The 26,723-nt window shown below is 48.4% G+C and overlaps 9 protein-coding genes across 9 annotated transcripts; 4 read left to right on the top strand and 5 right to left on the bottom strand.

The window, feature by feature from the left end:
- Positions 1–1,513: 1,513 nt before the first annotated feature.
- On the bottom strand, positions 1,514–3,056 carry DFJ58DRAFT_735220 (uncharacterized protein; the record flags this gene model as incomplete). Its single annotated transcript, XM_041386598.1, has 6 exons — positions 1,514–1,858; positions 1,907–2,206; positions 2,269–2,334; positions 2,382–2,497; positions 2,555–2,684; positions 2,730–3,056. The coding sequence occupies 6 exons, from the start codon at positions 3,054–3,056 to the stop codon at positions 1,514–1,516; spliced, it is 1,284 nt and encodes a 427-aa protein (XP_041236818.1).
- Positions 3,057–4,767: 1,711 nt separating this feature from the next.
- DFJ58DRAFT_190575 (uncharacterized protein) lies at positions 4,768–7,264 on the top strand. The gene is made up of 3 exons (XM_041379133.1): positions 4,768–6,458; positions 6,521–6,767; positions 6,822–7,264. The coding sequence occupies exons 1-3, from the start codon at positions 5,157–5,159 to the stop codon at positions 7,016–7,018; spliced, it is 1,746 nt and encodes a 581-aa protein (XP_041236817.1). The 5' UTR covers positions 4,768–5,156; the 3' UTR covers positions 7,019–7,264.
- Positions 7,072–8,446, top strand: DFJ58DRAFT_669983 (uncharacterized protein; the record flags this gene model as incomplete). The annotated part of the gene is made up of 6 exons (XM_041382826.1): positions 7,072–7,617; positions 7,671–7,731; positions 7,781–7,877; positions 7,927–8,026; positions 8,146–8,298; positions 8,360–8,446. The coding sequence occupies 6 exons, from the start codon at positions 7,072–7,074 to the stop codon at positions 8,444–8,446; spliced, it is 1,044 nt and encodes a 347-aa protein (XP_041236816.1).
- Positions 8,447–9,191: 745 nt separating this feature from the next.
- Positions 9,192–11,496, top strand: DFJ58DRAFT_866523 (glycoside hydrolase family 20 protein; the record flags this gene model as incomplete). Its single annotated transcript, XM_041394185.1, has 12 exons — positions 9,192–9,731; positions 9,781–9,870; positions 9,921–10,074; positions 10,112–10,143; positions 10,292–10,556; positions 10,610–10,658; positions 10,712–10,796; positions 10,850–10,890; positions 10,943–10,979; positions 11,028–11,088; positions 11,146–11,297; positions 11,354–11,496. 12 exons carry the CDS (start codon positions 9,192–9,194, stop codon positions 11,450–11,452), a joined length of 1,605 nt encoding a protein of 534 aa, XP_041236815.1. The 3' UTR covers positions 11,453–11,496.
- Positions 11,497–11,540: 44 nt separating this feature from the next.
- DFJ58DRAFT_735218 (uncharacterized protein) lies at positions 11,541–16,879 on the bottom strand (the record flags this gene model as incomplete). The annotated part of the gene is made up of 20 exons (XM_041386597.1): positions 11,541–11,647; positions 11,698–12,011; positions 12,067–12,200; positions 12,260–12,602; positions 12,649–12,754; positions 12,806–12,904; positions 12,960–13,082; positions 13,136–13,260; positions 13,320–13,548; positions 13,616–13,686; positions 13,735–13,926; positions 13,979–14,140; positions 14,193–14,433; positions 14,485–14,756; positions 14,809–14,894; positions 14,951–15,067; positions 15,124–15,509; positions 15,575–15,803; positions 15,862–15,985; positions 16,035–16,879. 20 exons carry the CDS (start codon positions 16,877–16,879, stop codon positions 11,541–11,543), a joined length of 4,305 nt encoding a protein of 1,434 aa, XP_041236814.1.
- Positions 16,880–17,958: 1,079 nt separating this feature from the next.
- DFJ58DRAFT_819566 (uncharacterized protein) lies at positions 17,959–19,134 on the bottom strand. The gene is made up of 5 exons (XM_041391914.1): positions 19,092–19,134; positions 18,541–19,035; positions 18,425–18,487; positions 18,273–18,372; positions 17,959–18,213 (listed from the first exon to the last, which is right to left on the bottom strand). The coding sequence occupies exons 2-4, from the start codon at positions 18,736–18,738 to the stop codon at positions 18,289–18,291; spliced, it is 345 nt and encodes a 114-aa protein (XP_041236813.1). The 5' UTR covers positions 18,739–19,035; positions 19,092–19,134; the 3' UTR covers positions 17,959–18,213; positions 18,273–18,288.
- A 154-nt stretch (positions 19,135–19,288) lies between these two features.
- Positions 19,289–20,400, bottom strand: DFJ58DRAFT_669980 (uncharacterized protein; the record flags this gene model as incomplete). The annotated part of the gene is made up of 2 exons (XM_041382825.1): positions 19,289–19,552; positions 19,609–20,400. The coding sequence occupies 2 exons, from the start codon at positions 20,398–20,400 to the stop codon at positions 19,289–19,291; spliced, it is 1,056 nt and encodes a 351-aa protein (XP_041236812.1).
- Positions 20,401–20,770: 370 nt separating this feature from the next.
- DFJ58DRAFT_819560 (microtubule-binding protein) lies at positions 20,771–22,268 on the top strand. Its single transcript, XM_041391913.1, has 7 exons — positions 20,771–20,987; positions 21,068–21,135; positions 21,158–21,175; positions 21,234–21,271; positions 21,335–21,650; positions 21,700–21,807; positions 21,875–22,268. Exons 1-7 carry the CDS (start codon positions 20,864–20,866, stop codon positions 21,926–21,928), a joined length of 726 nt encoding a protein of 241 aa, XP_041236811.1. The 5' UTR covers positions 20,771–20,863; the 3' UTR covers positions 21,929–22,268.
- Positions 22,269–26,704, bottom strand: DFJ58DRAFT_819540 (glycoside hydrolase family 15 protein). Its single transcript, XM_041391912.1, has 36 exons — positions 26,451–26,704; positions 26,372–26,399; positions 26,295–26,313; positions 26,081–26,148; positions 25,940–26,022; positions 25,856–25,890; positions 25,728–25,798; positions 25,227–25,674; positions 25,122–25,177; positions 25,047–25,070; positions 24,871–24,985; positions 24,729–24,789; positions 24,665–24,673; positions 24,533–24,605; positions 24,412–24,476; positions 24,347–24,360; positions 24,228–24,294; positions 24,141–24,174; positions 24,075–24,091; positions 23,998–24,025; positions 23,930–23,944; positions 23,863–23,876; positions 23,787–23,804; positions 23,725–23,732; positions 23,644–23,674; positions 23,583–23,591; positions 23,495–23,525; positions 23,428–23,436; positions 23,367–23,377; positions 23,299–23,315; positions 23,052–23,248; positions 22,926–22,997; positions 22,723–22,878; positions 22,604–22,668; positions 22,524–22,550; positions 22,269–22,475 (listed from the first exon to the last, which is right to left on the bottom strand). Exons 1-36 carry the CDS (start codon positions 26,636–26,638, stop codon positions 22,418–22,420), a joined length of 2,241 nt encoding a protein of 746 aa, XP_041236810.1. The 5' UTR covers positions 26,639–26,704; the 3' UTR covers positions 22,269–22,417.
- Between the last annotated feature and the right edge of the window lie 19 nt (positions 26,705–26,723).

Genomic DNA, 26,723 nt, shown 5'->3' with positions numbered 1-26,723 from the left:
ATTTATGCTGTTTAGCGCTGCACCATTGCAAAAGGACGGGGTCAGCTTACATTGCCAATCTTTTGAATATTGTGTCGAGCTGAGCTGAGAACAACACACTCCGTCATAATTCACACATAGTATCTGAATTTACAAAGGGTTGTCAGATCTGTCTCCCTCGATAATACCATTACCATCAATCATTAGCATCGGAAGGAGTCCCCAGATCGTCCGACAAAGACGCTGCTCGGCTATATTACAACGGAACTAATATAGAAGATTAAGAGCACTCCCATATGTAATAATAATCCATACAAATGGAGACGGAAAGAATCAGCGTGATGTTTCCGATGCGGCACTTGCCAGCGAATTTGGGTCAAGTACATAAATGCAAGAACACGCGGTGAGAAGTCCGTAGGGGATGAAAGAAAATGCGGAACGTGCATGTGCCATCGAACTGCGCTCCCAAAGCAAACACATGAAACGTGCCAAGGCATCTAAATAGATAGTTGCTGGTCATCTAGTGGATTTCAAAGAGATACGTGTTCATACATGATCATTAATAATGGACTTGGACTTGGGGCGCGCGCAAGTATTACTTGGTGAGAATTGTCAATCTTGGAAACGAGCGAGTTCGCTCGGCCATAATGGATGGGTCCACAGCATCTAGAAGCTCGTCACAAGTTGAACATGCTGTGCATCTGCAGCAACTTGCTCGAGCACATTGTCAACCTCTTGAAATGGGCTCATCTACGTGGTGGCGCGGTGGCAGGGGGGTAATTGCGCGGATAGTGGACTGGCCCACCTTGAAGCGACCGAGGTGGAACTGTAACTGTGTAGAGGGGAGTTGCAGTTAATCTTGCTGTGTAAGGAGGGGGAGGAGCTGGAATAGCTGGATTCAAAAGGTCAGGCCACGAATTCGACGTCTCGATTTCAGTGACGGAATGCGAGACATGGCGAGCGCCTGAAGGAAGTACGTATCCTGGCGCCAAAAAGATATATTTATATTAGTTCGTAAATAAGGAGCATGTCAACTCACCAAGAACGCAGTGGGGAACACCTGAAGCATGGAGCTGGAACAATAAATAAAGGAGATAGACAGCAAGCAGAATAGATACTGTGGGATCGACACATTGAGTCAGCTTTGATGTTGGCTGTTCGGCAGCGGCCAGGGATACTTATGGAAACCAGCTACGATACCGATAACAGGCTGCCACTCCAGGTCACTAGTAGTTGTCGCAGCATTGTTTTCGGTACGGCGGAAGTTCAGCATGACACGAAAGGAGGGAACATGAATGGGAGGCATGATCAGTATGTAAGGAGTGAGCCACATCTGGATGACATTATATACTCAGCACATGGCAGTACCTGCCACACTCAGTTTTGCATAGCATAAAAGATTGATAATATTTATATTCCCTCTCAATCCAGACCTTCAAAATATTTAAGTTGAACGACAGACTGGGACAGTACTTCGCAGGAGAAGAACTGACCTGTGCACAACAGCCCCCCGTGGAACGAAAAAAAGTAGCTGTTATGCTACTAACCATGGAAACGCGAATATGATTCGGTTCTTTTGCGACGCGCCATTACGGGCTCCAGTTCTAGCTCTTATGATGACCTCTGATAGTTTTTCCCACAGGGCAAGTCGCTCAATGAGGGCATCTGTATTCGCTCTCAAATAAAGTAGATCCGGACCGTCGCCACCCACAGGTACAGACCGTTTCCACACTAGCTCATCGATATGGGCTAGGAATTCCATGGAAGACCTGATGTCGTCGACACTACTGGGGTGTGGACAGACCGGACCTTCATCCAAAAACTTAGAAACTAGGTTTGTGACCGAACGAGGGGACAGTCGTAGTGATGTAACTAGTCCCTGGTGAATTGCGGTAAGCCTCACAACAAACCAAAGTGAGAGACTCACAGTAAGAATATTCTTTGCTTCATATTCGGAAAGATTTGAGATTTTCCCTAAGTAACCGGATTCAAGACCTCGTTGTATATCGGAAGCCTGTGCCTGAGATGAAGGGATGACATGATTGCTGGAAGGCTGATCATAAGGTTTTCCCGTTTGTAAGCCATTTAGTGGAGAAAGCCGTTCCGTGACCAAGGATTGGAGTTTTTCATAGCGTTCGCAGAGAGTGTCAATCTCGGTGGTAGCGTGCGAGAGTGCGACGTTCAGTTGCTCGAACTCAAGCAGTTTAGTCAAATCTTGAACCCTACCCTACCAGACCACAAATGGAGGAAATCAGGATCAGGCGTGAAAATGGACTGTAATCAACGCACCGCGTGTTCCGTGAGCGGTGCAGTTAGATCTGTGAGCCTCGTTGTGGCTTTCTCTGTAGAGCCACCCTACTGTTATGAATTGGGAGTCCACAAAAAATTCATTTATAACGTACCTGATGAGAGAGAGGCATCTCATCATGAGGCACAGGATTTACGATAGTAATTTGTGTATTTGGCTCGTCCCGGGATGAAAATATTTGCTCGTCAGATCCAATGTGAACTAACTCGTCTGGGGAGGAAGAGTGTGACGTGTGAGTTGAAGATGCGCAATGCTGTGTTTGCATACCTGTACTCTGGATATTTTGATCCAGTGGTGCAGAAGAACCGGCTAAGGCTAAGCATGATCCCTGCCGCCCCCGCTCAGTGGATTGGCTTGATGATGACACGGATCTGGAGAGACCGCTTCTGCTGAGTACCTGGGGACCATCAATGATATGATCCTGTGGCATGAACACACATACATCCTGTATATTACTTCCATGCTGCATGCCCAAACGGTGGGTATCTGGACAGGTATCGGGTGATTTGTTATCGATTCTGTCAGGGCCTAAATTTTGTGTTGCAAACATGAGATGGATCTTGTCAAAAGCTAGTTTGCCAGATGCATCCCGTAGTTGGACAGTGTGATGAGGGTTGTGTGAAGGACGTGAACCGGCTGATGCGATATCATGTATATCATCTGATGTGAGTAAATCTATCAAGGCGTCAAAACTACCGTTGGGATCATCCGCCGACTGCTGATTCACGGTGCAATGGGCATCAGCACCCGTTAGCTGTGAGTCTGGCATATTTTTAAAGAGAAAAGTGGATGTGATGGGAGGTCATGTCACTGGTAAGTACTGTTGATGTAGCAGTAAATCAACGTTTCAACATTGAGGCAGGGATGTAAATTTAGATCAACAATAAACTTACATCATACATGACCTACTTACATAATGTAGGTCCAGGCAATGAGTTGCTTCGAAAATGTTGTTTAGTCTTCTTCAAGCTCAACGATTTGAACTGCCGGCAGCTGTATTTGCTGTAGATTTTGACATCGCACTGTTCGATTTTTTTCAAAGCCAAACGACATTGAAAATTTATACCCGCGGGGGTACTGGATCGGACTCTGACCGAGTTTGGTAGTGCCGATGTCGCGACCCAGTCCTGGCCCTAGCTGGACCGTCCTTCCAGGTAATTATCCTTCAAACCGTCAAACTTCTACAGCTCATTGGATGCAAGAGCCTCCAAACACTTCCCCTGCCCCAACGCCACGATCTGACCCTATCAGTGATCTCGGTGACGATGAAGAGGATAACTTTGACACACCCCCAGGGAAAAGGAAGGCTATCGAGAGCCCTGTTTCTGTTCCGAGGCCTCAGAAGCTCGCGCGTTTCAATGATAATGGTCAGCGCGAAAAACGCGCTGAGGTATCACAGTCTGGTAAACGAACGAATGGTACTGCTCCTAGTAGTCTAACGCAACCTCCTAAAATCGCCAAAACATCCCGTTCTTCATTTTTGTCCCAACCTGCGCGTGTACGGCGCGTGCGTCCCGAGAAAGGCAAGGATCGCACGTCAAGTGGACAGTCAAGCTCCTCGCTGAGTGATCACATATCAACCATGCTTCAGAAGCAGAATACGCGGCTCAAACGCGCAGAGACAGCTCGCAAAACAGCTCGCAAGACTATCGGAAGTCGCAGAGTATCTACTTCAGATCTTATTCGTGCCGTACAGAAGCCCAGCAGTAAGTTTACCCTCCTTATCCATGCTTCGGTGTATTAACAAGTATGCGGCGTGCCAAGGTGGTTCGGAAATCTCTTCCGCTGCTACTCGCGTGCGAAGAGGTCAGATGCATGACCTTCCTGTTTACTCCACGACCTTATTGTCTCCACCTAGGTTCCATTAGAAGGTTTCCGCGCGGTCGACCACCTCCCAGTCCAGACGTCATCGAGCTCACCGACTCTTCGGGTTCTACGAGACGAAGAAGAGTCCGCGGTGACGATCCCATTGTTATCTCGAGCTCAGATGCAGACACTCCGCTGAGACAGTCCCAACCTTCACAGACGCCAATTTCCCGCAAAGCAGGCTCTAAACGTCCACCTCCTCCTGACGCTGAAGTTATTTGCATATCAGACAGTGATGACGACAGTGTCCCTGCTCCCTCGCCAGTGACTGCTGTTCCTGTGCCCTCACTAGCGACTGCTGTTCCCGCACCCTCGCCAGCGACTGCTGTTCCTGCGCCCTCACTAGCGACTGCTGTTCCCGCACCCTCGCCAGCGACTGCTGTCCCTCCTATTCAAGAGCCCAGTCCTCCCTTGCCTTCACCGCATCCGATAGTCACGGAATCAGAAAATGAAATAATGGTCGATCTAGAACATCAGGTTCCAGAAGATTCGTACTATGAACTGATGGAACCTGAATCCAACTTTGATGAAGAACTAGCAAGATCAGAGCTCCAGCGTCAAACAGAGGAATTATTTTCGTACATTGATTTGGACGCTCCAGAACCAAATTTTGCTGATCAAATTGCTAGTCCGATTGTCTATCATAACTGTAACGCTGCTCAGGACCCACATGTTCCAGTCCTTGACATGCTCACCGATTCCCCCCTTCCATCCTTAGAGCAAGCAACTGGGACTTCCTCAAGTGACACTGTTCCGGTCGAGATAACCTCTCAACGCATTGTAGTCGACACCCTTTCTCATTTAGAGTCCTCATCAGGCTCTAAAAATTCAATGGTTATCCCAGAAGTTCCGTCTCAGACGCACGCTACCGTGCCCACCATAGCTAAACCCCCGATCACATGGAATTATACCCCTCCCACCACTAACCCGTTCTTTGCTAGGGCGCTTGCTTTCAACGCAAAGGCGTTGAAAAAACCTCTACCCTTAGTTGCTCGAGTATCTAATGAAGCGAACGCAACTGCTTCTTTCGCCGCCCCTAGCTATTGTCGGATCGTCCACAGCAAACATTCTGCCCAAGCCATTGGTGTACGAGCAGGCTTCTGACGCACCCACGGCGAACAGAAACCCAGTCTCCTTACCCCCACCCGTTCACTTACTACCTCATGACGGTGATAGGAGTATTTTGCCACCCCTTGCCGATGAAGCTGCAGTAGACACGCCCCAAGAGCTTCTACAAACAGAAGCTCGCCACGATATCGATGCTCCTTCAACCCGCAGCGACCAGTCTTCCACTCATGACTCTACTGCCATGAACATCCCCATCTCCATGTCAGACATACCAGCACCACCATCAACCGCCCCTCCCTCATCCGCCCCCCTCCCCGTCCCACCACGCGTGCAGCGGCCCATTAAAAGACTCTCGCTTACCGAGTTGATTAACAAGAGGCGAGAGGAGCACTTCAGGTCGCATCCTTCTGGCGAATGCATCGACCTCACGGACGATGTGTCTCCTTCAAGTGGTAGTAGTCGTGCGCCTAGTGTGTCGAAGCTTCAGGAATCTGCGCAACCTCCACACATTACAACCAACGATGTGTCTTCATTACCTGCCCCAGTCTCCGCTAGACAGCCAGCACCGATTGTTGAGACTCGCACGCCCAGTATACAGGAAATTCGCGATCTAATGCGTCAGCGTCCATCCAGCAGTAAATTCAGCATCTTTTCAGTAGCCGGCAACCTGACATCGTCTGCAACATCTGCCACCAGCTCCCTCATTCCCAACATCTCTCCTCCTCGTTCCATTACATCCAATTCAACATCATCCAGTAACCAAAGCAGCTCTAAATCTAGCCCGCGCAGGAAGAACCGCTCGATAGGCATGGCAAGTATTGAAATGTTCATCTCGCCCATCCCGGACGGGTCCCAGCCCGCGTCGACGAAGAAGACGACGCCACCGACTGTGAAGAGAACCTCATGTAATGCGGATGTGTTCAGGCGCATTATCACGCCTACAGCGGAGATATCGGTGCGCAATCCCTCATTGTCTCCTTCTGAGGGTCGGAGAATCAGGCGTGTTGTTCGGCCACCCAGTCCGCAGGGTATCGGCGCTGGTGCCGATGATGTTGCTGCGCAACTTCATGATCAGTCTCGTGCACTGCCTGAACCACTTGAGGATTCCGCCCTCCTAGATGACGCAATAGACGATATGCTTCCATCGGAAGGCTTGCAAGGTGTCACTGAGAGCATTGGATCGCTGGATTTACATGAACAAAGTCGATCCCCTGAAGTAGACACCAATCTCAATCAGGTACGTACAAGCCCTTGTGAAATCCACCAGGCGAAAGTCGACAGTCTGACATGCTTTATTAGATGGACGTTTCGCCTTTAGAGAGTATACGTGAAGACGGGTACCTTGAAGGCATCCCCGTGTCCGCCGAATTGATGGAACACGAGGAGTTAGAGTCACTGGAGATGTTGGTGGATGACGTTTCGGCTGAGAGTGTGGAGCAAGCTCCGGTCTCTGTTGATCAGTGCCGCGATGTTGACGAAGAAGACGCTGGTGTGGATATGAGAGGAACACGAGCATTGGCGGAACGCACAAGGTCTATGTCGACGGGTGCGTCGGGAGATAGCGACCAAGAGCGCCTTTCAGTGCTCATACAATTAGAAGCTTCAGATGGGGAGGTACGTTGCTCTCTCATGGCGGGACGCCTACGTGACCTTTTCTTACCCTTCAATTTCAGGCAGGAGATGCAGATCATCCGATTTCCATCAACAGCAGTCGGACGGTATCTTCGCACACTTCTTCAAGACAGCTTTCTCAGTCTCCCGTGTCTGCTGGTCCCTTGGGTGTCGCCGGCGTGGTAGATGGAGGTTATGCCGCGCCCGTAAAACAGCTCGAAGACGGTGTCGAATATTATATGGGCGGATATCCTGTCGTGACATGGAATTCGTATTCGCAAGCACAGCGACTGCTGCCTCCCAAGTACCGTCTCGCAAAGGACCTTCCACATGAGCTCCAGGACCGCGTCAATGCCCTCCCTCAGTCGTTCAGAGATTCGCCCCAGGCAACCGTGCTTTTCGAGGCTATGATCGATGAAGCAATGGATGACGAGCTTAGAGCCCCTCCCATATCAATCATCAACGAGGTGACTGACGAAGGCGCGCCGCCTTGGGAATTCGTATACACGAACCAGATGTGGTATGGCGAGGGCGTTCCGCCGCCAGATATCAAGAATTTGAAAAGTTGCGGCTGTGTTGGGCGATGCGATCCAAAGTCGAAGACGTGTGGGTGCGCGAAGCGGCAACGCCATCATCTTAAGCGATATATTGCCGACAATACCATACCGGACACCTGGCATGGCGTACCGTTTATGTACGACAGCAAGGGGTCTCTGCAGTTCTTCGGGATGCCGATCTTTGAGTGTAATGATTTCTGTGGGTGCGATGAGGATTGTCCGAACCGAGTAGGTACCGTTTGTTTGCGTATTTTTGTTGTTGCTGACTATTGATCTCTCAGGTTGTTCAGAGAGGCAGGAGATATGTTGTCAACATCAAAAGGACAGAATCTAAAGGATGGGGTGCGCTTTTGGTGTTACTTCTCTGTGCGGTGTTATTGACTATTTTCAGGTGTCTTTAATGGGCCGAAGAAGATTCCTGGGGGATCATTTATCGGCATTTATGCTGGCGAGTTACTGACCGTGGAGGAATCTGACCGCCGTGGAGTGTGAGTGCCCAGTGTATGTGCGAGACACGTGGTCTTAACTGTCGGCTAGGCTATACAACAAGTTCGGACGAACTTACCTCTTCGATATTGATTTCCATTATATGGGTGCGGTTGCAACGTACTCTGTGGATGCTTATCACGCTGGAAACGTTCGTTTCCCTTATGATTGTTTCTTCGCTCTCTGACGATTTTTATTTAGTTCACTCGTTTTCTCGCAAGTTTATTTTATCTCAAGTCTTTGCACAGAGCTAACGTTATTTTTTGCTAGAACCACAGTTGCGACCCGAATTGTGAAATCAATCCGTGCTATATCAACGAAGCCAATCTCGAGAAGCCGTTGTTGACAATCTTTACCAGGCGAGATGTCGAACCATTCGAGGAGCTATCTTTCTCATACATGGGCTGCATCGATGATGACATGGTATGTCATTTATTTCAGGTGCACAATTCAATTAGACTGACTACCTTGTCAGATATTCAAGGCCAAAAATGTGAAAAAGAGCAACGATGCGGTCTATGCGGAGTGTCATTGTGGGAGCGCAAACTGTTTGGGAGTGTTATTTTCGTAAATAGCATTAATTTTCACTCGCTGATTTGACCCGCTGTCATCGCGTCCTCATTGTCTCTTTAGCCATGAGGCTTGCAATTTATATCTGTGCGTTGTGCGATAAGCTCCATGTATCTGTTCCTTGCCGCATCAACGCATGTCGCTTTTAATGACTGCAAGCACTATCAGTACTTCCTTGGCTTAATTAATAGTTAATAGTAGGCTAGAGACATGGAATCCGGAATGAATTTTCTCAAGTACTAACGCTGTGTAAGTATGTTCCTCTGCCACATTTCACTATGTTCAGTTCCTGGTGTCGAGATGAATCACTAATGATATTGTCATTAAAAGCCATAATTCTCCAGACTCACGTGATTTATGTATTAGGAACCCGCCACATCGGACGCGTTTAAACTTTGCGCGCCCAAAATATCATCCGTGCTCGTAACGTTGCGAAGCTAAGGCCATCCGCTGCCAGCAGGAATGTGGAAACTTCATCCTGCTTCCTTCAAGTCTGCAAGTTTCATTGACCGTCTGTCCTCAGTGTCCTGTTACAAGTCCATTATCAATGGTTGACACTGCCTAATGCAAAGCACTGTACTGGCTATCCGTTTAAGTAACTTCCCCCTCACGCCGCTCTCACAACGGCGATTTTGAATATTTTTAGCGCTACGTACATGCGTGTTGTGCATCCACATGATCCTCCAGCTGAACCTTTATAAACAGCTGCAGTTCAACTAGTCGCGCCGTTGACCCACACAGTATCAATGGCCCCTTCTCGCTACGTTGGCATACTGGCGCTTGTCGCGGGATGTCTTCTGCCTTCCAGTGTCCTGGCTCTCTGGCCCATCCCAACTACACTCGAGACAGGGGCGACCGCACTCAAGGTCTCCCCTTTCTTCTACTTTGATGTGCAGGTTGAAGGCGCGCCGGAGGATTTGTACGAGGCGATCGCGCAAGCACAATACTATCTTGCAAACGACAAATTTGCACGTCTTGTCGTCGGTCGCGGCGCAAATGACACAACCGCCCTTGTTGGCGCGCAGACACTTTCGACGTTGACGCTGTCTCTCACAAGTTCGGCTACTGCAGAGCCTATTGCTTCTGAAGCTGTGAAGCCCCTGGGCACCCGTAGCGAAGAGTACGCGTTGACAATCCCAGCAGACGGCTCGGCTGCTACTTTGACGGCGAACTCGACGTTGGGTCTGTACAGAGGGCTCACCACCTTCAACCAGCTTTTCTACTATTACGCTGAAGTAACCTACACTTTGATTGCCCCAATTGCTATTACGGACACTCCTGCATATGTGAGCAGTTATTTTTTTGATGTCAGCTGCTTGAAACTCACATGCGTAGCCTTTCCGAGGATTAGCGCTGGATACCGCGAGGAACTACTACCCCGTCATCGACATTCTGCGAACTTTGGACGCAATGAGCTGGGTCAAGGTGAATGCCTTCCTCATGTGTCACCTTGTGACCGCTCACAAGTTAGACAGATCAACACCTTCCACTGGCATATCACAGACGCTCAGAGTTTCCCGCTTGAAATTGCGCAGTATCCCGAGCTGGCTATCAACGGTGCATACTCCCCGCAAGAAGTTTACACCCCGAGTGATGTCCAATACATCGTTCAGTATGCTGCTGCAGTATGTTTTTCTCTCCATCCGTCCCTTTTGGCCGCTTATAGCCATCTCTCAGAGAGGTATCGACGTTCTGATGGTCAGTATTTATTAGTTGACTTCGCAAAGGCGGGCTCACTGTTTTACTAGGAAATCGACACACCCGGCCACACTTCCATAATTGCGGCCACTTACCCCGACTACATTGCGTGCTTCGATGAAACCCGTGGGCCACATATGCCAACGAGCCCCCCGCCGGCCAGCTTCGTTTCGCGCTCCCCGAGGTCGTGAACTTCACTGCTTCATTGCTTGCCGATGTCGCAAAGGACCTGCCTTCGTCCTACTTCAGTACTGGGGGCGATGAACTGAATACGGAATGTTACACCAACGACTATCCCACGCAGCTACAGCTCAATAGCACGGGCACGACATTGAACGATGCTCTGAACACGTTTACGGAGGTGACACATGCTGCACTTATTGCCGAGGGAAAGACGCCAGTCGTATGGGAAGGTCCGTCCGTTTCTCCTTTCGAATAATAGCACTCGATGAAGCTGGCTACTCAGAGATGGTCCTCGACTGGAACCTTACACTCTCCAATGAGACTATCGTGATGTGAGCATATTGATATTATGATCCGGTTCCGCTTACTCAATTGTACCTGACAGGATTTGGATTTCCTCCGCGGATGCTGCAGCAGTGGTAGACAAAGGTTTCAGGATCGTCCAAGCACCATCTAATTACTTTTACCTGGTTAGTTCCCGCGTTCTTCCCACAGTCAAGACACCCTTATCTTATCATCATAGGATTGTGGTGCTGGTGGATGGGTGGGAGGCGACCCAACTGGGTTCGTCCTCATATCGAATTTTTGATCTGAACTGACACGCCTTTGGAGATAGAAATAGCTGGTGTGACCCCTTCAAGACCTGGTCTGAGGTACCATCTTATGATTGTTTCCGATGACTGTATCTCATAATATTTTAGGCATACACCTTCGATCCCTTGGCAAACTTGACAGAGGCACAGTACGAATTCGTTCTTGGAGGTAAACACGCGTGATAAAGTCTCGAGATAATGCTAAATGTCACTTTCTAATTCCCAGGCGAGCAACTTTTGTGGAGTGAGCAGTCAGGTCCCCAAAATCTCGACCCTATTGTGTGGCCCCGTGCTGCATCTTCAGCAGAGATTTTCTGGAGCGGTCAACAGCCCACAGGCGCCCCGTTGAACGTCACAGAGGCACTACCTCGCTTGCAAGTCAGTACTGCTTCTAGTTCATTGCTCAGATGACTGATCGCACATGAACAATCCAGGACCTCCGCTACAGGATGGTACAGCGCGGGCTCAAACCCATCCATCTCCAGCCTTATTGGTGTGCGCTCAGGCCTGACGCATGCGACCTGACGGCTTGATAGTTGTAACTTCTTGCTAGCTCTATTTGATCTTCATGAACAATCGATAACGATACAACATTGTCTTGATTTAGAATGCGGCATCGAGTCAGGTACTAAAGGTCAGGACGCTTTCTCGGATGTGAAGACGGACGGTGCGTTCGGCCGGCCATTCAAACTTCACCCACTCCAATGTGCCCGTAATAGTCATGTTAGCTAGAAAGATTGCGTGAGCAAAGAAAGAAGACGAGCACGCCATGACATACCTTCGTCGCCAACATTGAAATTGAGTGTTTTGAACGGTAAAGACCCACCATGACCTTGCCTGGGTGGAGCTCCAGGGTTGAAGAAACTCGTGAAGCTTGAGCCAACTTTCCAGACAAGCACGACACCTTCTTCAAGGGACACAGTCACGAGGCGGCGTCCGTCAGGTGAAAACGTACACGCCGCCGGTCGGCGTTTATGTCCTTCGAGAACATACAGCTGCGTTGCTGTCTTGAGATCATACATAATGAAAGCGCCTTCGCTCGTTCCGACGGCAAGGCGTTGAGTCGCCATGTGGAAGTCGACTGTGGGGAACCTGGGAAAATTATAGGGTCACCATATGACAGATGCCTATGGAAAAGTTAGCTCACGTCTTCACCACATGGCCGATGATTTCGGTTGCACTGTCGAGCACGGCGTCCCGGCTTGCAGTAGAATTGGGATCCAGTGATTTGACCACGGCTTCCATCAACCTGGGGAGATTTGGGTACAGGATCAGGGGTCTCTGATGACACCGCCAAACATCAGAAACCCAACGAAGCATTATGCAGTCCCAACACACACCTTCCTGATCATGAACGCTACCAGTTGCATGACTGCTTTCCGCTGGTCCAGCGTCTTTGGATTGAGAATGTCTAGTGTGAGCGTGGTCATGAAGAAAGGCGTGCTACTCGATGCGATTTGCAAGACTGCCAATCTTGCTTGGGGTCCGATGTTTCGAGCTGAGATAATTTCCTTACGTGTGTTTGTAGCGAGGGTGTACAATGCACGGAGCATCGCCATAGCATCGATGTAATGCTGCCATATCTGAAATCCGCGTGCGCACAGGTCAATGACTAGACCACGGTGCGCAGATGATTCGTCGTGCAAATACAACACGATGGACTTGGAGATGTCGATGAGTGAACTAGAAAGTCATTAAGGTTGGCTCACAGAGAGAAGGTTATTGTTACCTGGTGGATAATAGACTGTATTTCTCAGCTGCCATGTATCCGCAGATGAATAAAGCGAGTGAAGATTTCGCGGATTCCTTCTCGATTGAAGGCTGCAAGCATGGCACTACATAGATGTCAAATGATTCCTAAATGATATAGATATGCGCCAGCTTACGGTGGTGTTGCCATGCATCAACAAGGGCAATGCTCTCTTCATCCGAAAGACGCACAATCCCTGCTTCAAAAAGTGTTTTCGCGGCTTGCCGGATGTCATCTGCAAGATCAAAACGCTTTATTCGAAGTTCCTTAGACAGCAGTAGATGACCTACTGGATGAGTCGAACCACTGCGTAGCCAAATACGCGACGTCTGGGGCTTGGTATGACGCACCCACCACATGGGCTAGGGAGGTAGAGTAGAATGTTATAACTGTCTGGCAATCATGCGACAGCTCTAGACAAGCTGATTCAGAGGCAGATGGAATAACATCAATGAAACACACAAACCTTCGGCAAATGACAAAATCTTCAAGACCGAGACGATCGCGAGGACGCGATCAGCAGAAACTTTTGCCGACATTGACCAAGCGTGAATGGTATGATCATGATGGTAAATGGTGGTGGCAAGCGCACTGGACCCAACGCATGGCTTAAATGATTCTATGCAGACGCAGAGTGACAATTGACGTACGATGCAAACCCTACCGTGCTCGACGTTGGGCTGGTACCAAGCCTATTTTCGCAGATTTCGTCTATGTCAGGACTGAGTCCAGGCGTCAGCAATACGGACAATACAGCACGAAGCTGTGAAAGTGTAGCGTTTGAAGGGGCAGATGATGATGATAACGCAAGTCCCAAAGATTTAACGTTCACGGAGGTGTATTTTAGGAAGCGATCTAGACTCAGCAACAGGGTGCACACTTGAAGGGGCGAAGATCAACAACACTGTCACATCCTAAAGTAACGATGATTGAATGAAACACGTACATGAAACATGCCCAGCAGATCCACTAAGTATCGAAATGGAGATTGAGGTCAGCTCCGACTTGTCGAGGGAGCTTGAGACATCGTCAGGGTCTATACTGAGCGGGTAAGGTGTGACTTACATGTTGATCCAGCCACCAGCATCGACGAGCTCTTTGGCTTTCTCTTCGTTCGTTGCACGAAGAAACTCGCCCGACTCAACATCCCAGACACGCGCACTCCCATCTGCGTAGATCAATAGTGCACGGTTGTTGTCATCCCCACCAGTATAGATGCGGGCTATCGGAGAGGACGCCCCAGGAATGAGGTAAAGCCTAGGTCAATTTCATTAGTCGCAGAACTAGTGTCTGGTCAATTAAAGCCTACATTTCGAAGCCTTCTATCGATACCACAGTAATAGTTCCATCGCCTGAGACGCATAGTAACGATCCCCGTAGAGGCCCTGCATTTTCGTTGGATTGTAGCACCTGCGCTACACGCGTCAGAGGTACGATAAACGGAGTAAATCGCGCTTGGAGTTTTAAGGATCTAGTGGACTTAAAGTTGAGCTGTACTCCGTTGATGCAGGTGGTGTACGCACTCCAGTGCCCAGATAGCAATGCCACCATCATCTGTTCCTCCTAAAATATATCGTTCTCCCGTGCGATCATTTCGGACAAGATGCATGTTCAATATAGACGAAGGCAAGCTCATGTTTGATACTTTGTCAAATAACAAATCATCACCAGATATGGGAGAAAAAGCGGAGAGGGGCGCAGATTGTACACGGCACCTTCGCTGCAAAAGGCACAGTAATGAAGTCTGTCGAATGTGGCCATCACCTGTAACCCAAGATTAGGTGGCAGGAGTTTGGAAGTGTGATCAGCACCGACTGTAACCCAGTAAGACAAAGTTGAGCTCCACGGGCAGAACAGACATCAATGTTGCTCCTCCTGGGATGGTACCACTGGACGGACTCTGTGCTCTCCACAAACTTCGGCGCTGCTGCTTGGTCGATACGTCCTGCCTGGGATTGATAGTATGAACCAAAATCTCCTTCTGGCCTGATCGGAGCTGCCTGAGCGCAAAGACATCGTGAGGGGACGATCTTGACCACGATAGCATCAATGAAGGGCCACCAGAAGTCGTCGACGTTTGAATTGCTCTGCGATTCTTGCAGTGAGCTCTTGGCTGCATAGATATGAGGAAATACATACTGAGTGATCATCGACGTTCCAGAAAAAGCAGTTCCAGTGTTATTATCGGCGTCAGCGCGCCGCAAACAGTAGTAAGAGATGGTGTCCTGCAACAATTTTCTCATTTAGCGTTTGATTGAATAGTATCCCAGGGTATACTAACACTAAGTACCACAAACGCTTGATCATCCATGAAATGCACACCTTGGATCTTACCCCGGCTCTTGAAAGGAACAGCGAAAGTTGTAAGGTCTCTCTCTTGTTCTCCTGCAATAAATCCCTTGAACAGAACCTTCAGTTCTCGGTGCGAGTATCTGATGAAATCCAAAGACTGACCGTAATATCTGTGTTCGACCACGCGAGCCCTATAATCCTCTCATTCAAACCAGCATAGCGGGCAGTAATGCCTTCAAGCAAAAACTCTGGAGATGAGATCACAATACCACGGGATTCTTCTTCCTCTAGTTGGACTCGCCCAAGATCGATTGTGGGAGAGATGTTCTCCTGCTCTGTTGCAGGATTATTATTTTGACCCAAGAGGGCAACACTCTCGACGCTTTTGCTACCAAACACTTTGAACGGGTTCGGAATCGCCAATGACTTGCTATCTTCTTGTGAATGAGCTGGAGAAGAGGTAAAGGACCGTCCGCGAGCTCGTATTTCATATGCGGGGATGATAGTTAAGCGCCGAGTGACAAGGTAATTCGTTGAATTAATGTGAACTAACTGAAATGAACCTTGAGAAAAGATAGGATGAATGTTACTAAAGCAGCAAAATACATCCTACCGTCGGTATCATTCATAAGTAACTCTACTCCAGCGGCTGGCCCATCGACTTGCCAGACATCGGAGGCGAGCCTCTCGAACCTTGTTGGATGCACACCATGCGGGTCCCCCACAGAAAGCTCAAACATATTCATACGCGCTGTGGAATCACGAGGTTCATCTGCAAGGCCAAATGTCTCTGCAAAAGGAGGCTGCGAAGGTGATGCACACGCCAGAATGAGGTACGTTGGCTACATCGATGTACAAATGAACTTTGCGGAAGCACAAAATAATAAGAAAATGACGTACGTCCCCCGTAGGCACTATCCGAATAGTCTCCCATTTCCAAAACTGATCCTGATATGATCTTGTACTCGTGCATTCACATGTTGCTACACACGTACTGTCCCGCATGTCAAAGGCAGATAATTTGCTAGGAGGCTCAATGGGCTGCAATGTAGGTTGGTGGCGATAGAACGCACCCTGATTCCTGAAGGACCACCAATAGGTCCGCCGTCTCTAAATACCGCATGCCAGATACCGCATGTCCAGGTCCGCAAGGATCAAGGATGATACTTGCTTTAACCGTTCCGCAAGACGGTGAGCCATCGAAGGGGGATAGTTGACGAGGAGACGGCAGTACCGAAAGAGATCCCGAGGGGAACGCCGGGGAATTTGTGGCCGAAAGCAGCGATCTGGGATCATCCTTATTGTTGCTCGTGCTAGAAGCACCTGAAGATGAGTTTGGCAAGGTGGGCAGAAGCGTTGGAGAGGCTGGAGCAGGCGACTGCTCTATCACTACGCCTCTATCAAAGTTAGGAAGTATTGAGTCTGCGAGAGTGCGCTTGTGCTTGCTGTTGCTCCTGAGTATGTCCTTCAATCGTCCAGGTTCGTCTTCGAAGTCAACGTAATTCTTCGGGGCTTCTACTTGTTCGCATGATACGCCAGAAACCACTCGCGCTCTGGCGGATACATTGATTAGAGCTTGATTGAATGATAACGACGAGGGTGACTGGAGGGATCGAGAGTGCCGACGAGAGTGTGAGGGAGATGGAGATGGGGCAGTGGGTGGATTATGCTCAGAAGGTGGTGTGATAGTGGGTCGTGCACGAGAGTCCAAAATTGGAATATTGGTAGGGTGGAAGATGAAGACATTGATGGAACCATTGGAGCTACCGACAGCAGTATGATCTAAACCATTCTCTGTTCTCCAGGATATGAACGAAGCTGTCTGTTCCGAGTTAAAGTCGGACTCAATGACGCGTATTGGAGGACCGCTAGCATCCTGAATGTTTGCATAGGCAGGGAATGTGAGAGGAAGGAGCATCACAGTGAACACACAGGACGTGATTCACAACGATTTAAATATCAGGTCATAGAAAAGGGGAAAACAATCTTGTGATCTCCAACTCGGACTCGGAGGCGGTTGTTTGATTCTAAAGTCTTTGTCAAATAGCTGTAAACAATATCAAACAACCTATATGTCCAGGCTTGGCACGTGCCACTTGACGCCCAATTGAAATTTTCATATTGCTTCTAGAATCTAGGCGCGATGTCAAGAAGCCGTATCAACTTACCCCACTTACCATCGATCGATTCATCAAGTTCCGCTGTTTCAGTGATTGATGTCTACGGCGACATTGTCCGATCCAATCAAACACTGTTCAGCTTCTCTGGGTCTAGATTTCCTTTGTAGCTACTTCACCGCGTGGTACTATTGGCCCAGGTCTGGCTTATCATGCTCCTATTCACCTAATGGGTTCATTCGTCAGACATAGCCGAAGACGAGACCAGCCTCAGCATTTCACCTCAACTCCATACCCCAGATTCGGCCCGGATGGGAAACGCGTCTTCCTGCAGCCAGCTTTTCCACCAGGCACTTCCAGCCTCCTTTTTATTGCGCCCACTTTAGTTTGAAATATGTAAATCGACACCACACACAAAACATACCTCTTACACGTTTCAGACAATTTTACCTACAGGATTTGTGCTGCAGTCGCAAGGGACGACCGTGACAAACTGTTGTCGTACAGTGCACCCCAAAATTTGTTCCGTCCATCGGAAGTGGCGTTCCTCCAGTGATGATGCATCATGACTCATGAGCGCCCGACGGTATTAGCAAGGATGTCGAATGAGACTCCTCGATTTCATGACCAAGACCTCATTAAACTGCTTACTACTTCTATTGGTTCTCGAAACTGCCGCCCAGGCGAACTCCGGAGTCAAGTCGATGACTCACTTATAATGTCATGTAACGCTGCCAAGACTGGACACGATCTTGCGCCGCCGAGATCGCACTTTAGAGTTCACCGACGCACCGCTGTCTGCTGATTTCGAGTTCGCCTTCACCTCTTCCAGGTTGTGGAGTGAGAACCTTCTCGTTGACAACGGACAGTCAACGTTACATAAACCCCAACTGGACCGGCTTGTGATACTACCCATACTGTAACGAACAGCCGTATATGTGAAGTATAGATACATTAGAATGTGCTGCTGAACCCGCAGTACTTTTGTTTTGATCTCGGGCTTCTCCTCGATCGCGAATAGTAATAAGTCCCAAAAATTAACGTCCGGTGTTATAATAGATCCCTGGGTATCATCCCATACATAGCCATTCCGTCCTGCGGTGGCGACGCAGTAACAAGTGACCAAATTAGAGGCCTTGTGTTTGAGACAATATAATCAGCATGGGTGTGGAAAGGATCATAATGATGATTTACACTGTCACATCGCAGTCTAACGTCTAGTATTGGTTTGTCTTCGGACAGTAATGTGCCCATCTTCGCACGACGGACTAGGTGTACGTCTCATGTCGTGTGCCTGAGGGAACATGTGTTAAAATCTATAAGGATGAATGATGAACCAAGCGTACGTTGAGGGCTGCAAAGGGATGCGTAGCTGCATGTTGCCTCTGCTTTTGCATAGCATGCTCCATCTATTGAAACCATGTTAGCTGTGTACTGCGCAAGGCACGTCTCAGGAACTTGCCTTCGCTCTACTATGCGATCCTGAATTCGAATAATGTATCATATCGTGTGGCACCGCAGACATGGTCGGCAGAGCTGCGAGAGAGTGCCTCATGGACGGTAATGCAACAAGCTGAGGGGGAGGAGATGATGCAGAGGAATTCGATGAGCTATCCGAGTATGCCATCGATGAATTAGAGTTGGTACGCTGGTACTGCATAAGAAGTCACTTTTGCTTGGATGAAAGTTTGTTGCGAGTCAAGGTTTATATCATTCTCGTGAACGCCGGTATTGCCACAGTAGCTTAGCATTGGCACGGATATTACCGAGCCATGATGCAGGTTGACTAGACCGTGAAACGGGAATCTTGTCAGTATTATGAATTCCCCGTGCAAAGGCGATCAAGGGGCGGAATGAGGGGCTAGACGTATGCGGCAAAAGCTAACTCGGTTTGAATAAATTTAAGCCCAGGCCACGTTGTTTCCTGCGTACTCGTAGTCAATTCGATTCAGGCGCCCTGGAAATGCCGCATCCTATGAAGAACGTTCTGACTCGGAGGTGACAACTCCCTACCAATTCAGGTTGAATACATAAGCATAGCGTGTGTTTCGCAAGCATTTCTATAATACATCCGTCGGGTGTGTTTCAGCGTGGCTTGGTCATGTAAACAAGCATGTAAACAGCACCAAGGCGATGAACTCACTGGTTGGTGATTACACTATTTCGTCACGTAAGTATATTTCAACTGCAACTATGCTGCAGTACATCATTTACTCTTCCATAGTCCATCGATGAGCAAATGCTGCCCGCCTTTCCGAACGAACATTCCACTCATTTCCGTCGAAATACCACAATGTTCGGTTGCTTCCTGTGCGGAGAATGATGTGTTCTATAGAAGGGCAGTATGTGTGGAGTTCAGTTGCAAGCATGCGTTGCAGTGAACCTGTATTGGGAAGGGGCGACCATCGGGATACATCGACTTCGAGATCTCGTAGGTTATGCATAGCCAAAAGAGCGTCATGAATCATGCTGCGCTTAAGGTAATGATATAAAGATAAGCTATACGAAAGAGGTAAAGAACTCGACTTACGTGGGGAAAAGTCATTGGTAATTGGATAATGCCAACATAATGAAGGTCAGGGCACACAAATGAGATGAGCTTGATCGCTTCCACCGACAATTCCTCGGGCATATGAATGATGTTCAGTGAACGAAGAGTTCGCGAGAGGGTAGAGAGATTGGGAATAAAATCCAAAAGTTGCTTGTTAGTGCTTCTATCCAAAGGTATGCGAAGATGGCGAAGGCCGCAAGGAAGGGAGAGTAACTGCATGGCTGAAGCGAGGTGCCCATCGAAGGTGCACAGGTCAGGCAAGCTACCATCTTCAAATTGCGGAGCATCTTCATCTATACCACCCGAAAATTGGAATTGCTTAAGCTTGTTCTGGCTCTCCAGGAACTTTACGATGTGTCGATTCCACGGGAGGCGAAAGTTTGCTTCTCGGAGCTGAAACGGAATTTTTGGGATGTCACTCAATATCCAAGTATTAGCACGGGCTGGATCATCAATGTAGAGCACGTCCAGACAACGCATTTTCCAAAGTGCTTTTTGTAACATGTTCCAAAAGCGAGTAGGCAGCTCTGTTTGTGTGCGCCTTGCACTCTGGTAGAGATAAAAGGAGCGGACGTATGGGCCCAGACGCTCCTGCGATACGATACTCTCGCACGCTCGAAAAATGATGTTTATGTCACCGGACATGATAACCTCGTATAGCCTGATCTCTGCAGATTTCTGAAGAGACCTGCTGGTCAGGCACAGCGCAGTGAGATCGCATCGACGTGTCCAATGGACGATTCGATGATATGCCTCAGGAGGCAGCACCATTGTCGTTATATTTGACATCAAATGCCAGAAATGAACGACTGTCAATCGCGACAAACGTTGAAGTCGCGTGTATGCATGTCAGCCAGCCAGCTCCACCTCGATACTTAAATTTACGTACGATACGGTTGAAATTTAAAATATGGTGTCCTTAGGATGGATCCAAGGTCCAAGGCCCAAGGGGAAGTGTCAATCTAGCTCCGGATTCCGAGGTCAGTGGAATAATAAATAATTCAGGGTTGAATTCACCTGAACAAACTGTTACCGTTGTGATGATGGATCTGGAAGGAAGATCACCCAAGAGGATGAGCGGTCGTGATCAAGAGCAGGAGTAATGTGTGGCACTGAAGAAAGAAGACAGAGGAATCCAAGAATCGAAGCCACACGTTTTTGCCTTTTGGACGATTTCGTAACCTTTGCACGCTTTTTGCTTCCTCCACTCACTAGACATTTCTGCATTTCAATTATGATGGCTGTTTCGCGCTCAGATCTGCTAGCTTGGTTGAACGAGCTTCTACAGCTGAACTATACCAAGATTGAACAATGTGGTACCGGAGGAGCCTACTGTCAAATCCTTGACTCCATCTATGGTTCGTGCAAACCTCATTCTCAACTTCACCCAGATCGCTCTGGAGGTCGGTCCGTTATGATTTCTAAAGGTCTTTTGCAGGCGATCTTCCAATGGCGCGAGTTAAGATGAACGCAAAGCACGAGTACGAATTCGTCGCCAATTTCAAAGTCATGCAGAACGTCTTCAAAGCAAAAAAAGATTGATAAGGCGTGTTTTTCATCCCGTCAACGCGTAAATCAAACTTACTTTCGCTCTTCTAATGTAGCCTATACCCATCGAGAAGCTTGTCAAATGCAAGATGCAGTGCGTTGATTCATGGAGCACGCAATACTGTTACCCTGATACTGATCATGTACGCATCATCAGGGACAATCTAGAGTTCTTGCAATGGATGAAACGATTCTGGGATTCCAATTACGGCGGACAGGGCTATGATGCGGTTGGACGTAGGCGTGGTGCACCAGCTGAACCACCAGCGACTATTGCTCCGCTTTCGACCGGGGCGCGCAGCGCCAGTGCCGTTCTGGGGGTCGGTCGATCCGGTGGAAAGACGCCTATCAGCGGACATCGGGCAGGCTCTACGCAACCCAATGAAGCCATGCAGGCATTGCAGACCCAACTCCGTGAGATGTCGACGCACATGGAAGGCCTGGAGAAGGAAAGGGACTTCTATTTTGCAAAGGTATGTCGGCACCCATCCCTATCGGACGCACAATTTGACGTTTGTACAGCTTCGGGATATCGAGATCCTCGTTCAGCAACAATCAGAGACACTGGAGAGCCAAGGCAAGGAAGATGATAACCTTAAAGAGATTCAAAAGATCCTTTACTCAACAGAGGTAGGCACCACCTTCATAATCATCTTCATCTTTCTTTAGCTTATCCGAAACTCACCGGCCTGAGCAGGATGGTTTCGAAGTTCCTGAAAACGCTGCTGTCGATGAAGAGGAAACTTTTTGATTGCGCATGCCGGTGGAGTATAGGAAGAAGTCTTTGTGTCATATCCTATGATATCACCTCTACCCTCAAAATCAAGTGTTCATTAGCATTAACTTCTCATTTGCACATTTCGTCGTTCCATCCTCTGTCGTTCATTATAATCGGAGTCTACCTAACTGCGCTCCTGCACTTAGCTCTAATATTCGTATCTCTACGCATTTGTGGAATCTCTCGTTCTAGACCTTTAACAAAGAACAGTCACCAGCGGTAGTTTCAAGGGATTAGAACCGCAGGCCCAATGCAAATTTCAAGGTGTGCTCTAAACTACCTACACAAATGAAGAGAACCGCTCCTCCTGGCTCGAGCTTCCCAACTTATGATCCGATCCATTGATGACAAAGCAGTTACATGTACAACAATTAGAGTTACAATTACAACATGGCATTTCGACAGGCTGATCTACGCAGGAAGTTTAGAATTCTTTTCTACTGCCCTCACGAATCTATAGGATCAGTGATTTGCCAGAGTCCTCGAAAGATTGTACGCCGCGGAAATGAGGGTCACATGACTAAACAAAAATGTTAACACAAGTCAAAATGAATAAACGAGAACGTACGTGAAACCCTGGACGGCATTTCCAAGCCTTGGTAATAATTTCAGGCTCCACAGCTCAAAGAAAAATGGAATTTCACATACGCCTCGCCTGACTCCGAGATTTCCTCACTGCACAAGCCCACGTGATTCAAATACAACAGGAAGTCCTTCATCCGTTCAGTATCACTAGACCTGATAGGGTCGAGAAAAATAGGTCATACCTCAAACATCGCCACTGCACGCTGCAAAAGTGGCCTCTCGTACTCACCGGCACGAGTTAAAGCCTCAACGCACCACAGGGTACAGAGACAGAACGTGCCTTCCTCGCCTCCTACGCCATCATCAGATTTGTTCACGTCATACCGGTAGACGAGGTTCTGGTCCACAATCAGCATGTTAATTGTGAAATCTAGGTGGAACCCACATTAGAGGTCAATCCTCCCCTTTCAGGCGTCCTAAGAATCTGCTTGAGTGTGCTCACAAACCGTGCATCAGACTTCGCGGACATATTAGCCTTCCCTGAACAGACAGGTATAAGGGTAAAACATACCGGCGTCATGAAGAACACGAGGGGCATAATGAGCACCGAGGAATCAAGCACGTCTGTCTCTTCATAACTCTGCCCGAAGGCCTGCGTGTCCTTGTTCCACGCCTTGTGCATGATCTCTTCGTAAAGGTCATCGCGTGCGGCAAGCCACTGTAGGCGGTGAGGACAAGGGAGAGAACGTTTATCCGCCAGCCGAAGGCCTGTGTTCGTCAACGTGTGTGAGTGCATCAGTGTGGTCCGTGACTCGTACCTCTATCAATTGCAACCCTGCATATCCAATCAACATTGCTGTGTCAATTTCAAGGCAGAGTGACATACCAGAGCATAATCTTTCACATGCCATCTCAATTATTATCCAGCCGGACAGTTAAAAACTCACCTTTGAGTACTGACGACAAAAGCATGAATCAGCACCAACTTTTCCAGGTAGCAGTGAGAATACACACAGTGAAATGGCGCTCCTTGCCCCGGACTTCCCTGCGATATGGACATTGATACTTAGCCTCAAAACACTCTCGCTTGACGCGTACTGACCATATGGATCTGCAATACAGGTTGAGTCATCGGATAGTTAGAGAAATAATATGAGTCGCACAAGTCGGGTTTCTTGTAGTTTGCGACAACGACTACAAAGTATAGTTTGTACGTCGGAAAATAAAGATCATAGAAGACGCACAGTCTACACTGAGTGAGAGCGGAATCAGCAGCCGAATGCAACCATCAACCTGAACAACTCACAGTTCCCGAACCAATACCCTTCGATCGAGTGTAACCTAGTCAGTATGGCCGCTTATGGCCTGGTCGGAATACTCACCATGTGTCATATGACTTCCAGGGTAATTTAGATGTTGATACCACAAAGGGTATTAGACAAGACTCACCAATGGTCTACCGAACTGAGAGTAAATAATATTAGATGGGCTAATTTTGGATTGGCCTAGGAGCACACCTTCTGTCCGAGGTAAATGCAATCCATCCTTCACCATAATCAGTGCTGATCAACTAAGGAGCATAGGTGGCACTTACAATTCACCGTAAATGTCCTGTCAGCCAGATCAGCTTCCGAGTATTGCAACTACAAGCAATACGTACCAGTTGGACATGGTCGGCTGCACCATTACCAATACTTTTGGTATTAGTCAGATCACGAGTGTTTGATAGATTATAGGCGAGACGAACCGAACAGGCTTAGAACCTTTGTGTCCATCAAGATGGAGAAGCTCTATCTCCTCCAGATCTTTGCCACCTACAGAAGGACGATCAGAGTCGCCTTGTGAATCGCATCATATTAGACATACCATGGATCGTGTACCTTCATGTACAATCAGCCTACGAAGCAATCTGAGAGAGCTCAGAAACGCACATAATCTGTAAGGAACCATCTGGGTTCTTGTTCTTCAGCCGCTCAAAGATGAATTCCATATATGCTGTTAGTGAACGGGGTCAGCACGGGCTGAGGGCAGCATGCAGGGAAGAGACATCCCATTCGCCTCCTCCGTGAACCCGAGTCTAATCAGAGCATATAGCGTGAACGAAGAGTCACGAATCCAGGAGGCCCTGCACGAGTGGTACGACATCAATCGCTGAATTATGGGGAATATTGGATGTATGCATACCGGTAGTCCCTATATATCATATGTTAGTGAGGAAATCGAAGTACATGAAGAAGGACAAGCGCACCAATTTCTAGTCCCACCAATGTATTCAGGCAAGCTGAATGTCGGACTCGCGACAATGGCGCCTACATGCGGAAAGTAAGCATAAGTAATATTAGCACTCAAATACAGAAAGGCTAGACGCCCGAACAAGAGGGAACACGTACCAGTGGGTTCAAAGATGAGCAACTTTAGTGCCAATGCACTTCGGTGCACGGCCTCTTTCCACGAGCCCTGGTAGGTGGATTTCCTGATCCAAGAGTTCCAGTAATTATTGGTAGACTGCGAACACAAATGAGCGGGTAAAACAGAAACTAAACGGCATTCAAGCAAGGGAACGTACGACAAACAGGTGGTCGAGGAGTTCCTAGAAAGGGAGCGTCAACAAGCTGAAAGATTAATAGTCACCAAAACGCACGCTGGTCATGACTGGATCATCCTTTGACCTCATCTTCTGCGCGCCCACCATCAACTCTACTTACCATGACCGTCAATCTAATATGCAATAGCTAGAAGTGCTCACTCTGATAATCAAGTCCTAGTAGCTCTGCTTTCTCTTCATCTACACTAGACCCACCATCACCTTTATGCTCAGGCACAATCCGCAACACAAACGTCACCCGCTGACCCTCTACGAGCGTCAACTCCGTCTGCGCGGCCAAGCCCAAGTGACCCTTTGCACTGAGATTCAGGGTCTCCAAAGACACCTCAGGCACAGGGACATTGTCAAGCAAGGACTCGGGGAGGAATCGCAAATCGAGCGTAAGTGGCTCATGCGACGTGTTCTGCGAGCTCGCGCCACTCGCAAGATATGGAGAGGCGGCAGGCCTCGAAGTGAAAACGACCTTGTTTTGTTTGGAAAATTGGAGCGGGATGGTATCATCGGGAACGATTTGGGTGGCGTGAGGGTCTCTGGCATAGTTGAAGGCGGGAGCGCATTCGACGCGCAGCGGGACGGTACCGCGGACCACCTAACGAGTAAAGATCGTGATACAAAGCCTGAGTGGGATGTCGTGCAGCTCACCTCGACACGTCTGATGAGCCAAAACAGCAACGGACGCGTAGATTTGCTATCTTCTTGGCGAGGAAGGAAGTCTGGATGTATGCGATGAAATCCTGCAATTGTTGATGCAATTGACATGGGAGACCTACCGGTGACACTAACTACGCCCTTCTCGTTGAGAAATCTGCCTATGTTCAGTTATGATTCGCATATGGATAAGGAGATAAAGATACTTAGTTTGTAGCACGTTTGAACTCGGCAAATAGTTGTGCTTGGTGCTGAAAGGAACCGTTGGTGTAATGGAAAAATGGCCGCCCTACCGTAACCCGATTAACAATCAGGGAAGCCCCTGAGTATTACGATAGAGCCCAAACCTTGTCTTTGTCCAAGATGCGTGCAAAGATGGACGGGGAGTCGAAATTTGGGACACAATAACTCTCAACTGTGCAGGATATGGATTAGATACTCGTATGGAGGAACTACAGAAGTTCCGGGCGAGCCAGCGCATATCCAAGCCATCCGACTTGGAACCCAACTTCAAGAGAACGTCTTTTTTGTCGCAAACCATCTGAAACTAGAACTACTCACTCGATCCATCAAGACTGACCTACATGAATATCAGGAATCGACAAAGAGGCTATGCACGATCTGGCGCCCTAACTCACCAGCGCAGCAGTCCTCAGATTCCCGATTCTAGGATCTTATCAGAATACGGGTTATAATGTTCATTGGGAAGCTACGTACAAGCCATGGTCGGCAATAGGGATGTAATCGCGTTCAGTGCTTGGGCGTTGGATGTTCATGGTTGGGACGTAGTAGTAGGTATGACCGTGTGCACGGACAGACATGAATCGGTTTAACTGGGGAAATTTACAATTAGCTAAGTACATTGAAGTCAGACACGCTTGTCGCTTCAGACACATTTTACCCATCGTCGCATGAACTTTGGCCAATCGGTCTGCTCGGTGGCCCTGTGACAGCGCTCGTATGTAGTCCACATGTTCACACCCTAATGCA

The sequence above is a fragment of the Suillus subalutaceus genome (genome assembly GCF_016647625.1).
Source record: "Suillus subalutaceus strain FC151 chromosome Unknown DFJ58scaffold_204, whole genome shotgun sequence".
In the NCBI taxonomy this organism is placed as follows: Eukaryota; Fungi; Basidiomycota; class Agaricomycetes; order Boletales; family Suillaceae; genus Suillus; species Suillus subalutaceus.
The sequence above is the reverse complement of the archived record's forward strand: the minus strand, read 5'-3'. Positions and strand labels throughout refer to the sequence as shown.

Bases quoted from the DNA above. Each gene is read 5' to 3' on its own strand.
- DFJ58DRAFT_190575 (XM_041379133.1), top strand. From the start codon at position 5,157: ATGAAGCGAACGCAACTGCTTCTTTCGCCGCCCCTAGCTATTGTCGGA. The intron at 6,459-6,520 runs GTACGTACAAGC...ATGCTTTATTAG, and splicing joins TAGACACCAATCTCAATCAG to ATGGACGTTTCGCCTTTAGA. The intron at 6,768-6,821 runs GTGCGTCGGGAG...TACAATTAGAAG, and splicing joins CACAAGGTCTATGTCGACGG to CTTCAGATGGGGAGGTACGT.
- DFJ58DRAFT_819566 (XM_041391914.1), bottom strand. From the start codon at position 18,738: ATGCAGTACCAGCGTACCAACTCTAATTCATCGATGGCATACTCGGAT. The intron at 18,488-18,540 runs GCAAGTTCCTGA...TGGTTTCAATAG, and splicing joins GATCGCATAGTAGAGCGAAG to ATGGAGCATGCTATGCAAAA. The intron at 18,373-18,424 runs GTACGCTTGGTT...ATGTTCCCTCAG, and splicing joins ATCCCTTTGCAGCCCTCAAC to GCACACGACATGAGACGTAC.
- DFJ58DRAFT_819560 (XM_041391913.1), top strand. From the start codon at position 20,864: ATGATGGCTGTTTCGCGCTCAGATCTGCTAGCTTGGTTGAACGAGCTT. The intron at 21,651-21,699 runs GTATGTCGGCAC...ACGTTTGTACAG, and splicing joins GGGACTTCTATTTTGCAAAG to CTTCGGGATATCGAGATCCT. The intron at 21,808-21,874 runs GTAGGCACCACC...CGGCCTGAGCAG, and splicing joins AGATCCTTTACTCAACAGAG to GATGGTTTCGAAGTTCCTGA.
- DFJ58DRAFT_819540 (XM_041391912.1), bottom strand. From the start codon at position 26,638: ATGGGTAAAATGTGTCTGAAGCGACAAGCGTGTCTGACTTCAATGTAC. The intron at 25,799-25,855 runs GTAGGTCTCCCA...GCATACATCCAG, and splicing joins GGGCGTAGTTAGTGTCACCG to ACTTCCTTCCTCGCCAAGAA. The intron at 24,986-25,046 runs GTACGTTCCCTT...TTGTGTTCGCAG, and splicing joins TCCTCGACCACCTGTTTGTC to TCTACCAATAATTACTGGAA.